The 14,212-nt window shown below is 35.3% G+C and overlaps 1 protein-coding gene across 2 annotated transcripts in view; it reads right to left on the bottom strand.

The window, feature by feature from the left end:
- The window catches only part of Cntn5 (contactin 5), a 1,025,091-nt gene that overhangs the window by 409,926 nt on the left and 600,953 nt on the right, over positions 1-14,212 (bottom strand). Inside the window, exon 4 of one of the 2 annotated variants that reach the window (XM_028763352.1) lies at positions 1,798-2,019. The exons of the other annotated variant lie outside the window; for it this stretch is intronic. Within the exon in view, the coding sequence (XP_028619185.1) occupies positions 1,798-2,019 (222 nt within the window). The remainder of the gene's footprint in view (positions 1-1,797; positions 2,020-14,212) is intronic. 2 annotated transcript variants of the gene reach the window in all.

The raw sequence follows: 14,212 nt of genomic DNA, 5'->3' as shown, positions 1-14,212 counted from the left end.
TGTGAATGGGTTTATAGTGTGCAGTGTTGTGAATGGGTTTATAGTGTTGATAACAGTGTTGATAACAATTAGAATGCAGTACATAAATATAAGAAGTTTTCAAAGTGTAAGTTTAGTAACAGCCAGAAAGGAAATTAAGTATAAAGCAAAGGGAATTTTGAAATTCTTATTCAATATTTTCCTATTCAGCATATATTTAAGGTTCAATATTTAAGGTGAATAAACTGCAAAAGTTAGCATGGTGGGATGGATGCCTTACAGGGGATGATTTGTATAATCATGAGTAATGAGTTTGCCTCCACACAGCAACTCGACCTGAGTTGATACTTTAAAGTTTGTAATAAAGTTCTTGGAAAACATGTCTTCAAATGTCTCATCTATCCTCAGTCAGTGCTGAATGTCTATTTCTCTTAAAATCAGTAAAGGCATAAACGAAACTATGCAGAGAGCTAATTAGTAATTGGATCCTGGGAGAGACATATAACCACATGTGCGTTTTCATTCCCACAGAAGCCACAGTATCTACTCGACACATTTCTTTGAAACACTGAGCGAGATAAGCTATATCTAAATCATGGCACTGTGTCTGCTAATGAGCATTGGCAGGAATGCTCGTTAACCTCATTGTGTTCTTTTGATATGCCTAATGGTGACAGGTTTAGCGAACAATGAAAAGATATTTCTCAGTCCATAATGTTAATAAGTGTAGAGTGGTTGTTAATTTAACTGATATCTAAGTGTGACATCTGTCTTATTTATTTATCACTCTAAAGTGAAATATAAGCATGCATTCATAGAATATGTAATACACTTGACACCATTTTACTAAAGAAAAATCCAGGAACAAAAACCCTAAACTTAACCTGTTTATTTCATTTATTTAAAGCTTTACTTTATATTGAATTGTGTGGGTGTGTGTCTGTGTGTGTATGTGTGTCTGTATTTGTCTGTGTGTGGGTCTATGCACATGTATGTTAGTACCCAGGGACATTGAATTCCCCTGAAGCTGGAGTTTAGAACTGGAGTTACAGGCAATTGTGAGTTGTTTGATGTTGGTACTAGAAAAAACACTCAGGTGCTCTGTAACAGCATTTTTAACTATTGAATCTCTCCTCCAGTCCCCAATATACTTCTTTTAAGGCTACTGATTCTTATTGCCAAATTGCCATTAAAAAAAGAAAAAGAAAAAGAAAGAATGAAAGAGTTGTGCTTTTACTTTCAGACTATTAAGTCTGAAATTTGGTTATAAATCAATATTGCTAGTGAGTATAATTAACAGTTGATTTCACCAAGAATCCTGAGCGATTTTTATAACAGTAGCCGAGAGTATTAACAGGCTCTTTTTCTGAGTGGCCTTTTCTTTTCTTCCACAGCTGGCTTACCTCCTTTTGCTCCTCAAGGTTGCAGTTTCCAAAGTTGCAATTGTAAATTCATAGCCTGTTCCTATAAGACATGGATCATCTTCAACCCACTGTTTTCTTACAAACATCAATCTGTTCTAAGGACTCAGAGAGTAACCTATTTGAAATGCAATGAGGGAACACAGCAATCCATCTCCCAACTCTGCTTCTAAGTACACCAGTTAACAAGAGCAGATACTCTATCCACACTGAGCACATGCCTCTGAACTCCACTTGCTTTCTCAATGTTGACCTATCCCTTCAAAACTCTCCCTATAGTCCAGTGAAGTCCAACTCTCTCCTCACTTCAGCAGGCTTGAGACCTCTCATTAACCATCTTGTGTGAAGTGTTCCTTGCCTGACTGATGCTACTTTGTATTTATTTTTCTGTACTTACCATCTTGTCTAAAGGCATCTGAGGAGTGATAAAGGTTGACCGGGGAGTGGTACTGCTGAGCTGCCCCTCTCCAGCTAGGTGGAGAAACACTCAGGGTACCTAACGAAGGACTGCTGTACCGTGGTCTGGACTTGGAACCAAAGGCAGATGAGGTTGAACTTTTCTTAATTCTTAGCAAAGCAGCATATGACGTGGAAAGGCCAGAGAGAGCTTCAGAGTATTCTGTAAAAAAGAAACAATAATACATAGTCAAATCTAAGGCCCTTGGTTTATGTTTTTTTCTTACGAAAATAGTTTCTTCTGACTAATCTACTACAACTAAATTCAAGCTAGAATGAAAAATGGAGAAGGCTAAAGGGTAACTATTAGGATTTGAAATATTTTATAAAACTTTCCTGATTGTAATAGTGTTCTTTTGAGAAATTAGGATTAAAAATATATGAACAATAAACAGAAAATTTGGAAAACTTGGAGGACAGAAAATTGGGAAAAGAATGAAGAAGGGATGGAGGGATGGAAAGAGAGGGAAAGAGGGGGAAAGAAAGAAAATCATTTAAACACTAGCCTTACATATCCTTTTTCAGGAGTAGTTGGATTATTTTGAGTTTGTTTTAATCCATTCCATGTATGATAAATCAAAACCTTCTTTATTAATGAAATTGGAAAAATATTTTCACTTATGTTTTGTAGATATAAAGATAAATACACAGGAACAGAAACTTCTTTGGCTGAAACACATGATGACATACCAGAAGCTTCTGCAGTGATACCTATCTTGTTTATGCTGAAAGTTATACCTCAGTTTTCCTGCAAGTCCTCAACTATCAAACATGAATGAATCTGAATGCAATTTATTCTATAGGTTTGTTGTAAAATTTTTAGAAGTTAATATTAAATAGAAATGATATTATGAAACAAACTTTGATTTTTATTAATTATTAAGAAATATTTTGGTTGTATTTTACTTAAAATCCTAAGGTGCTATGTTAAGAAAAAAAGAAGGTGCATAGTGTCTGAAATAGCTTAACCTATTATGTGCTCAGAAATAATGTGGTAGTTTGAATGAGAATGATCACCATAGGATTCAAATGGTCCCTATCTGAATACTTGGCTTGGTCTTCACTGATGGTCAGCATTGAGTTTTCAAAAGGTCATGTCAGGTCCTCTCTCTCTCTCTCTCTCTCTCTCTCTCTCTCTCTCTCTCTCTCCTCTCTCTCTTTCCTCTGACTCCTCTCTGACACTGCCTGCTGACTACGAATAAGGATGTAAGCCTTAGCTCCTCCTACAGCACTATGCTTGTCTGGATGATAGCACACTCACCACCATTGATGATATTGTACTTATTTTTCTAGATGGGAAGATATAACTCTAATCCGTATCTTTTTAGGTTATCTACTTATAACTTGGCCTAAGCCTTCTCCTGGCAGCCTATATAAAGTGTATGAAAGGAGGAAGCTTGCACTCTTCTGCCATTTGCTTTTGTTGGCAAGTACAATTCTTCATAACATTAGAGTCTACTTCTTTGGGGTTCTGGTATATACCTAAGACCAATTAATACACCCAGCCTCATGGACTAAACAGCTAGTATATTCTTGAACCTTCCATTGGTAGGCAGCCATTGTTGCACTAGCTGTACAGCCATTCTAATAAACCCTGTTTATATCTATTCACTCGGATCCATTCTGTTCCTCTAGAGAACTCTGACTAATACAGATAAAAACTAGAACTACAGGTTATTCAATTGTAGCACAATTTTGGAAAACAATGAAAATATAATGAGTTTAAAACAGACATTGGATTTTTGCATATCTAAGACTAACTGAATTGAACAATTTGCTAAGAATGGGAGTCTTTATTTTTAATGTTTTTATTTGATGTATATGGATGCTTGGCCTGCATATAAGTATGTGCACTGTATTCACACCTGGTGAAGAAGCCAGACTAGAACTCCTGGAACCAGACAAGTGCTAGAAACTGAACCCAGGTTCTCTGAAAGCGTAGCCATTGCTTTTAACCATTGAGTCATCTCTTTAAAACCAATCTTGGTATAAGTTTAAGAATCAGAAGTTTTTTCTTAGAGAATATGTTTTTATCTTAAAGCCTGCTAAATAATGTAAGATGAAAGTCATGTCTTTACCAGTAAGCTTACTCATAATTAAAACTACTTAAAATCACTGCATGGCCTCATACAGATATTTTGGGATATAGAAATATTTCTGTGATTTGGAAATAGCACGTTAGGTGCTAAAGTATCCAATTAAGTTTAACATTTCTCTACTGTGAAATTGTAAATATAATTTTCTAAGAGTCAAGAAAAAATATTTTTGGATGTTTTCCACACTTAAAATGAGCATGCTCTGTGTCCCAGCCCATTAGGAGCTGAGAAGAGATTCGTGTGTTTGTATAATAAGGATATCAAAAGCTCATTTTATAGATATTGTGGAATAAAACAAAGTCATATATGGAATTGGAATGATTCCTAGCTTATAATGGGAATCTAATTAATGATGATTTGTATTGCATTTGTCTCTGTATTTCACCTCTTAGCTTGTACTACTATCTAGGTAAGATAGCCAAGTCCTCCACTTTTCTCCTTCAGCTGATATTAGGCCACAGTGTAAGAGCATAAGTAGTGTCTTATTTTATATTTTGCCCTAAAGAGCTCAAAGAGTGTGTATCAGCGGTAGAAGACAGCAACCCTTAAACTTTCCAAACAGCAGTATTCCTAGAAATAAATTATTAAAAAAAATGAGAATATATATATATATATAGTGGATTAAAGAAAACTTAGCATTTACATATTCTTGTTATTTTTCTCTGTTGTATCAAGGACTGCTTTCTTTCCATTTTCCTGAGAATGGATTAGGAAATAGTGACTCTTATTTGTTATTTTCTGAGAAAATTGCTTTTCAGTTAGTCTGTCTTTTAATAAGTACCTATGCTGGCAGTGCCAGCGGAACCTAGTTAGGCATTCCTCATTTCTCCTTCGATTTTCTTCCTTTATATAGATCAGCCCTTAGGGAATGTGCCTTACAGTAATTTCTAAAGTGGCCTAGAGATGTTGCGATAAAACTCAATTAACCTGGTGCTCTCACTCCATGGGATCCCAGCTGGAAGATGGGTAGGAGTAAATATTAATGCCTTCATTAAACATCTCTTCCTCAAATGACCCTGAGACCACTAAAGTTAGATTATTTAATAAAATCATGGTCTACTAAGTCACACTGACATTGCCACATCTTGTGGTATCAGAACTAACAGTGATCTTTTTCGTTATTTCAAAAGTCATTTTATAGATTTAAAATACCACCACTGAATATAAATAATATTAATAAAAATGAACTGGAATATGTAGATCTGGGATTCCTTAGGGTAACATTTACAAATGAAACAAACTGCCATTGTGATAAAGGATGTATTTCAGCCACTCTTGATATTTTAAATATTTATACATTTTCTAAAACCTATTAAACTTATCAATTTTCCTTATGTCCCTAAGAATGAAAATATATCTAGAGAGAACTTCAAGCCTCTAAAATATTGACGATAGCTCTAGAACACGCAATGAGGCTCTGCCTTAGAAAGCCTTCTGTCACCTGTTCACACTCTGATAACATATTTAAAGGCTTCAGATGGGTGAGTAAGCCACACCAGGGAGACTGGGATGAGCAGGTTGTTTCTATAACTTCTTGGATGACCTTTAGTTCTAGTTTTGTTTTTAAACAAAAGTACTCTAACACACCAAGTAATATGTAGTGGCTTCTCCTAATTATAACACTTAAAGTCATGGTTCCAGAAAGAAAGACCATTGCATACCAATGACAAGGTGCCAGGACAAGTAGAAGCCAACTTCTCCTACTCTGTGATGCACAGTCATTAAAGTCAGCATGAAAATATGCTCTCTGACTTTTGCCAGGGTTACTGCCATGGCAGTTTTGTCTGATGAGGATTTTTGCTCACTGTGCAGTTTCAGGCTGCTTCTGTTTCATGAAGCTTTCGAGGACAGATGGAACACCTCTACAGAGCTTGACATATGACACACACTTAGAAAAGCTTAATAATTGTAAACACTCTACATTAACTCAACTTGTTTTCTGCATGCATACCTCAGGAGAGTTAAGATAGCCCAGGTCAGATATATTCCCTGCCTCAACTCAAAGTTTCTGTATTATATATAAACTTGACAGCATTTTAGCTACATGAGCTGGAAAGAACTGAGAAGGGTGAAATTCAGTATGTTTAAAATTCTGTTGTAAACTCAAGCATCTGTACTAATTATTCTTACATATAAAGTAAGGAGCTCGCAGCAATGCAGTCCTAGAAATTTTGCCTAAAATAGAGAAGCAAATGCAGCCACATAGTATGGAGAAGAGAGTTCAAATCTACCGACCGTTGCTTCTTAGATCAACTTTGGACAATTGAAGCCACTGTGATTCAAGAGAATATCATTATCTCTCCTGCTGAACTTGTATATATAGAGGTGTATCACGGAAGCATTACATATTAAATTGAATATGATTTTATTTCAAGAAAAATACTTCCCATTTTGGATTTTACAGCTACAGTATTTACACCGAACTTCTTTAAATACTAAAAAGCATAATGTGTGATTACTTAAATTGATATTCTTTTATAATATGAATCACTGGGGAAATTAACATAGTTCCGGTTGTAGAGCGTAACCACACTAGTGATTAAATGATTCCCTCTTACTTTGGATAACAGGTTTTGGTAAAGCTTTAACTGTTGTAGTTATGTTACCATACATTATCTTATTCTCTTTGTGTTTCACAATGATTAGAAGTATTTTATAACACACTGTACACATTCTAATTACTGTACACTGCTCATTAATATGATTCAACTAAAATAGTTTCAGAAAACATGGTTTCCTGAAAAAATTGAATTCGTCATATGGACAAAGTATGTGTTTGATATATCAGCAGAATCAATAACTATTAGGATGGTTTGTTACGTTTGTGCTGTCCATGGTGCAAAATTCCTTCTAGATTCATCTTCAAAATGTAGGTACCCTCAGCTATGGCAGACTTTAGAATGAAATTAAACATGGCCATTTACATTAATAGAATTCTAGGGAACTGAAGATAATCAATAAATTGACCTATATATGCATACTGTAGTACATGGTTCAATACCTATCTCATGCACAAGAAATGATTAGCTTGTACAGCCTACAGTGAATAATATACAGAGACAAAATAGAAATAAAATAGTCCTGCCTTCAAATGGTTCTTACAATCTAAGAGGTGCATAATACAAACTGCAGGAAAATGACATTAAGACAATGTAGATACAATATAAGTTTCAGAGCCCCTATTAAAATATAGCCTTCATTGATTCACTATTTCTCTTCAGTGAAGTTCATGCCTTCATTTTCTAGAAGATATTGTATTGAGCGTATTTAATGAGTTTTCTTCAACTCTTTGATAAAAACACAAAGGGCTTCCACAGGTCTGGTAGACTATCCCAGATGGTGCAATCTTGGGCACATAGAAGAAACTTGACTGGGCTCAAAGAACTTGTATCATCCAAGTTAGCTGTGCATGTTGGAAAGATGTGTATCTACATATGTGACAGGAATCCCCATATTTGTTATGTTTGGTTGTTTGTCAATGGCTTTCTGATGATCACATGTTGACTGTAAAGTGTGAGCCTGGAATAAGAGGGCAACACAGCCACTCATTAGAAGGCAGTTTTTCTTCACAGGCATTTTCCATAACTTTGACTCTGGCAACTAAAGGCTGGTGAGCCACATGCCAGAGTAAATGAGGAACTTTGCCACTAACAGCAGTTTCTTCAAAAGAAATGCTATGCAAGGGAATTCTCAATGGCAGTGAGTGTTTGTTCAACAGAGGATATACCTGAAAATCAATTGAAAATCATTGCTTTTGATTCTACTGCTCTTGACTAAACTAAAAGAACATAGCCCAGTGACCCTGAAGCAAAGACACTGGACAGGCTGGCATAGGGTAGCCAGATTCAGTGAGATCTCTCATTTTGATACCAACACATCTGTCTCACAACAAAACTCATTATGTTACCAAACCCTACTGACAGAAATGAACTCTGAGTAGGAATTTCTTCCTAGACTTTCATCAGCGGCTCACCAACTGCCACTTCCCAAGTCAGTTCTCACACATTATTAAATTTCAAAGGGATTTCCTTACTGATTAGTGGGTCTCTCACCTACCACTTATTGCTTTTGGCATTACCTTTCAGTCAGAGTGACTGTTCTCACAGTCCTCCTCCTTAAGGAATAAATCACAGAGTTCAGATCCCACAGAAACTCTGCTGCTCAAAATTTTTTTGACTTATTATCTTAAACATTCCAAATATAAAAGAAATATATACTCAATTATGAATGAAAACTGTCTCTCATCTTGCTCCTCAGCTGTAATGCACTTTTTCACCCCAAACGAAGTACCTTGATCAGTGAGTGTAGGTCAATGCCTGCTTTAATGGCAGTGACAAGCAGCTTCATCAAATGCTACTGGATCACTGTTTTGATATACAAACCAGAAACACAGGCAGTTTTGGTTTGGTTTGGTTTCAAAGAAATTGGATCCATTTCTTTATTCAAACTCTAGCTTAGTTATGAAATTCTGATCACTTACTCGAGAAATGTATATATACATACACACACCCGTGTGTGTATGTGTGTGTGTATGCAGTCTCATTATGTATCTTTGGGTGGTCTGGAACTAACTATATAGACTAGACTAGTCTCAAAATGTAGAGATCTGACTAATTCTGTCTCTACAGTTCTAGGATTAAAAGATTGTGTCATCATGTCCAGATAATTTGTATTTTTATCCATATTGATGCAAATATATAACCATATCCCATGATTAGGTGAGTTGTCTGTTACATACAATGGTGTGGGAATATCTCTGAAATATGCCATTTTCCTTGAGACTATGAATCTCCTTAGAATATCTTCATGGGACAGGAGTTCCTGAATATTAAAAACTTCTTTCTAAAAGCACTGAGAAATGGTCGAGTGGTTACGAGTATTTGTTCTTAATGAAGACTCAGGTTTGGTTTCCAGCAGCCAACCTGGCAGTTCACATCCATCCATAACTCCAGTTCCAGTGGATCTGACACCTTCTTCAGATCTCCATGGGCACCAGGCATGCAGGAGATGCATAGCAAATAACTCACACATAAAGCAATTTTTATATTACAAATTACATATAATATTGAATAAAATTGTTCTTTAAAATATTTGCTAAAATTGTATTCCAAGTGATTTGACTCATTATCCTCTCTCCAGATTTATAAAAGTATGCTTGTTGATATTTGTGTATCCTTTTTATCTTTTACAGAATGATCACTAGGGACAAATAGTTTTGTTATTTTCTACATATGTTTGCTGATCATCGCATGTAGTCATTAAACTTGATTTTGACTGTTAGTCACATGTCATATTTTTTTCATGGGCACAAATTTCTTCATTAAGTATCATATCAAGGAACAGAGACCTGCTGACCCATCTGATGGCCCGAGTTCCACCCCTGGGGACATACATGTTAGTAGGAGAGAACCCATTCCCTCCCATTGTCTTCTTACTTCTACATGCAGAACCATATGGTATGCCCATATCCAACTCACCTGCAAACAGTAAATAAAATCCAAAGGAATCAAAATAAATCATGTATCAAATGGCTTTCTCTTTTTCCCTATTGAAGTTCACTTTTGTTGATACATTACAGCACTCTGACCGCTATGTTTTGCACCTCCATCTCCAGATCTAGCGTGGCATTGTGTTTTTCAACAGCAGGGGAAAAACTGCTTCGCTAAACACTACTGCAACTGTGCTTCCTGCTGTCACAATATTTTGTTCCTTAAAGTTTGTTTGAGATTGTCATTAAACCCACTTATCTTGATGCTGAATACACTTAATTGTGGCTATGACTTTTTATTTCATGACAATGCAAAAAAATAGTGACTTTTTTAGTTGACATTTTTCTTCTTTTCTAATATGACAGTTGGTCAGTGGCTAGGGCTCAATGACATTTATCAGCTACCTAATTAAAATGTAGACACTTTTATAAAAATTGCAAATGTGACCTTCATTTGTGTATTTTTGCTTGCTAGCATGTTTATTGAAATGTCACAAAGAATTTCACTCTGTTCTTTCCCATAATGCTTAATTATATTATATTGAAAGTGTTCATTACTTGGTTACCATGGAATATGAAGTCACATGGCCTCCCTGGAGAGAGGAACACTATTTTCCACCCTGTGTGGAGCAGGAATTGCATGGATGTGTCTATAGTAAGCCAAAGCAACCAAGTGAAAGTGGAAATTTGTTCAATTAACAAGTTGGCTTAGTTTCCTAATGTCAAACAAAACCTCTATTGTTTCTTTCTCTCTGTTCAAACAAAGCTTTGTAGACATTGGGTTGATTGTTTTGGCACTCTGTGAGGACAGCCCAGACCTCAGGGGTCACCTTCAACCCTTGTAGTCTAATTGCTTCTAGCTATCCTTTCTGTTAGCAATTTTATCCAAAGTCCATTACCCTGTAAGTTCCCCTGGCTCCTGCTCTGGATCCCATTCCTATAAGTTTTTTGGTAACTCAACATGTGATCTCTTTCTGGATCCTTCTGTTCAACCTGTACAGTCCTGAGGCAGTAGTGTTGCTGCTCTCCATCAATGCCTGACCCGAACACTGTGGTTTTCTTCAAAGCTGACACAGCCAAGCAAAATGTTTATCCATTAAAGAACATTTCCCATTACTCATTAGAATTTTATATTTCATTCTTTATATTCCTTTTCTTAAAGTTTAGTCAAAATTGAATTACTTCTTTTGTTTCTCAAATGAGCTAGACCTCCAACTGATTACCCTTCCCCATTATGTATTAATCATGAATCCATGAGTATTTTATAAAGATATAATTTGAGAAGTTTCACACTTATATGAATTTTATTTAGAAAACTAAAATTTCCGTAGAGCACTTTATCTTATTTTAGAGAAAAATAATTGTAATTCAAGAGAGATGTTGAAACATCAATAAATTATACACATATAAATATATATGTTTCTTTTTTGTAGTGCACCTACAGGCGTACAGGTGAATGACTGACTTTGTCCTAATGTCTATCATAATATCACACTTTATTCCAAACGTCAACACCACAAGGACACCTATACATCTCAATGTAAAATCAGTGTGTTGAACTCACATAGGATTTGAAAAATTGATGTAGTGTGTATAATTGTGGAGCCTAAGAGAATATTTGTTGAACAGTAAAATGACATAATAACCTTAAAAGTGTCATTATTTCCAGAAATCAAACTGTTTCTTAAACAGCTGAAAGTAGAAGGCTTTTTCTATAATGTCGATATTTTGCAAATGAGGATACACATTGGTCAAATTCATTTTTACTTAGTCAACTTATCAAATACATTTACCCAAATGAATGAATCTACAACATTATTAAAATGTGAATTTGTACACAGTTAAACCTATTTATTCTTCTCATTTGATGCACGTATAATACTATCAAGTGTAGTTTACTAGATTTTTATATTGTACTCAGGCATTTTTTGAGATATGCTACTAATAAAACTTTATGAATAAAAAAAGTCAAAGACCTGGTTAAAGGCTTATTCAGAGTTTCTCATCCTAAGAAACACAAAGTTTTTAAATTATAGGTTAGGGATATAGTTCATTTGGCAGCACTGAACTATGAGCCTCCTGAGTTTGGTTCCTCGGTACCACATAAAACTTGGGCATTATGGTGTAAGATTGTAGTTTTGGCACTGGGGAAGCTCAGGAGCACAAATTCATTCTTACATACATAGCAAGTTCAAGGTCAGCCTGGGCTACATGAAAGACTCCCAGAAAAATTAAAGATTATTAAATATTTCAAATAATATAAAAATATCTCCAAATGTAAGAGCATAAAAATGAAATTTTAGTAAATTCACCAACCCTAGAGCAAGTACCACAGTTATCAGAAGCAAAGGGAAGTATGATAGTGATCTGATTGTCATTTTTTCCATAGAACAATGAATAGTAATCCTTAGAAGCTCATTTGTTCAGTGTCAACAGTTCCATAATTTATACTACTACACAAAAATATGTTGCTTGATAGGCTTAGATTCTGACTCATAAAACCTATTTTGTTCAAGTTTAAACCAACTTTGTTATTCAATACATGTGAAAGTAGGTCAATACTTAATCACTCTGAGCTCCTTTAAAACTGTAATACTAATTCACAGAGGCTACTGTGAAGATTGAAGTCATGTGTTACATCTGCATGTATATGAGTAAAAATGTCAGTCTATGAACTGTTTGATGAACATTAATTTATTTTTTGTTTGTTATGTAAGCTTAGATTTTAAATCACTGTGACGTACATTTTTCCATCCTTCAAAGGAACGTGAGACTATAGTTTAAAATACACTGTTTTGGAGAATAGAATTTACTGGTTTGAGTGTCATTGTTTGGGAAGTGTTAATCTATACATTAGAGAGATGATTTAGTGCATAAGAGCACTTAGTGTCCTCTTTAAAGGACCCAGGTTCGAGTCATAGCACACACGTGTCATTTATAACTCTCTGTAATTCTTGGTCCATAGATTTAACACCCTCTTCTTACCTTCACATATGTGTATGTAGTGTACATATGTATATATTCACACACACATACAGTAAGCAAGTAATACTGTACTAACACTCAAGATTTATGAGGGGATATTTTTATGAATAGATCAGATAAAAAGTGATATGAAGCCTACTGTCCAAAGATCTTTGCTGATGAAAGGGAAAGGGAGCCCCCTCAATGCAAGCACTTCTCATATAAAAAAGAACAGATTTCTCCACAGTGGAAAACTACATATGATGAAATGAGGGTTGTTTTCCTATCCCCATTGTGGAAAAATTTAATCTGGCCAAGAGATGGCTGAATAAAGATATTAATGTTTCCTGGTGATATTAAAGTACATAAAATGATGCAATCGCTATCCTGCAGGCTTCCTCAAAGGAGTCCTTTCCATAAGCCTTAAGTGTCCCCCCTGCTGCAGTGAAGTAGCATGTTGAATTAACCCCCCACAGGGCTCACTGTAGGGCCTTGCATGTGGTCAGTGCTGAATCACTGAATCCAAAAGCTCCTAAAAGCTATAAGAATCATTTTCCATAAGTTTTCAATACTAATATTGAAAGACAAAATTCTTGGAAGTTATACAATGAATTCAAAGATGTTCCTACAGTTGTATCAGAATTTAGAGGACAGGAACAGTCTTGATTTGGAAATTTTTCTGTTACACTAATGTTCATTTAACACTCCCCACCCCCAGTCTTTTTCTTCTATTTTGAAACAGGCTCCATAGTGTTATGATTTTGCTATGAAATGTTTTATATTTTATTAAAAAGTAGCCTTACTCGTGACAATAAAGAGCAATAAAACTTAAGAATAAGAACGAGATCATTGCTAGGACGCTGAACCTACGTGCCATCAACAGACGCTTCGGAAGGTACAGACATAGAGGAAAGGAGAGCAGCAGAGGGCTGGTAATAAAACACGGCGTTTGAAGGGCTTTGGAATTTTCTTTATGATTGTGAGATGAGCCAAGTACTTAAAAGAAATTTAACCCAGTGAAATATAAAGCTTGAGTAGTTTAGGCACTGTTCCTAATTGCCGGAGCATACAAATGACATTATAAAGAAAGGAATTTCATTAAAGCAAGCAGTAATTAGTATCAGAACTAGTTATTGTCTGCCGAGCATTTTGGCAAAAGTATGGAGGATGTTCTTTGGGCTATAAACCACAGAGAAATCACAAGTGAGCTTTTAAGTCATGTACTCATGGCTTAATTATAGACCTACCACATGTCTGATCCATCCTCTACGGGCTCAGGTCACAGTATTCTAAGATGAGCCCTGGACAAGTAAGCCTAGTAATATTAGTAGTAATACTAGTAAGCCAAGTGATGATAAGTAATGCTATTTATTCTTTAGAACAAAGCAGAAATACATGAATCCCTTTTTTCCTCTTCACCTGTTGGCAAGAGTCATACTTTGTGTCACAGGGGGATGGATTATTCATTGGTCATTTTTCTTTTCCTCTTTCTTTCTTTCTTTCTTTCTTTCTCTTTTCTCTTTTTCTTCCTTCCTTCCTTTTTTCTCTCTTTCTTTTTGTTCTTTTTAATTTTTTTCATTTAAAACTACTTTCTATTTGCAACTAAAGCCTGAGGCCAAGATCTCAAAAATATCTTTATCACTAAGGATAAAAGACTTGTACTTCATAAGTTACATTTGTAAACAAAGCATCTTCCATGACTATATTTTTAAATGACATTGTTTATAAAGTCAAACAGATAGTAGTTTTAAAAATCACTCTCTGAAGGAACAAACATGGTTCACCGTCCATTTTAAGTACACTCATGT

The sequence above is a fragment of the Grammomys surdaster genome, unplaced genomic scaffold (assembly GCF_004785775.1).
Source record: "Grammomys surdaster isolate TR1022 unplaced genomic scaffold, NIH_TR_1.0 138, whole genome shotgun sequence".
Lineage (NCBI taxonomy): Eukaryota > Metazoa > Chordata > Mammalia > Rodentia > Muridae > Grammomys > Grammomys surdaster.
The sequence above is the reverse complement of the archived record's forward strand: the minus strand, read 5'-3'. Positions and strand labels throughout refer to the sequence as shown.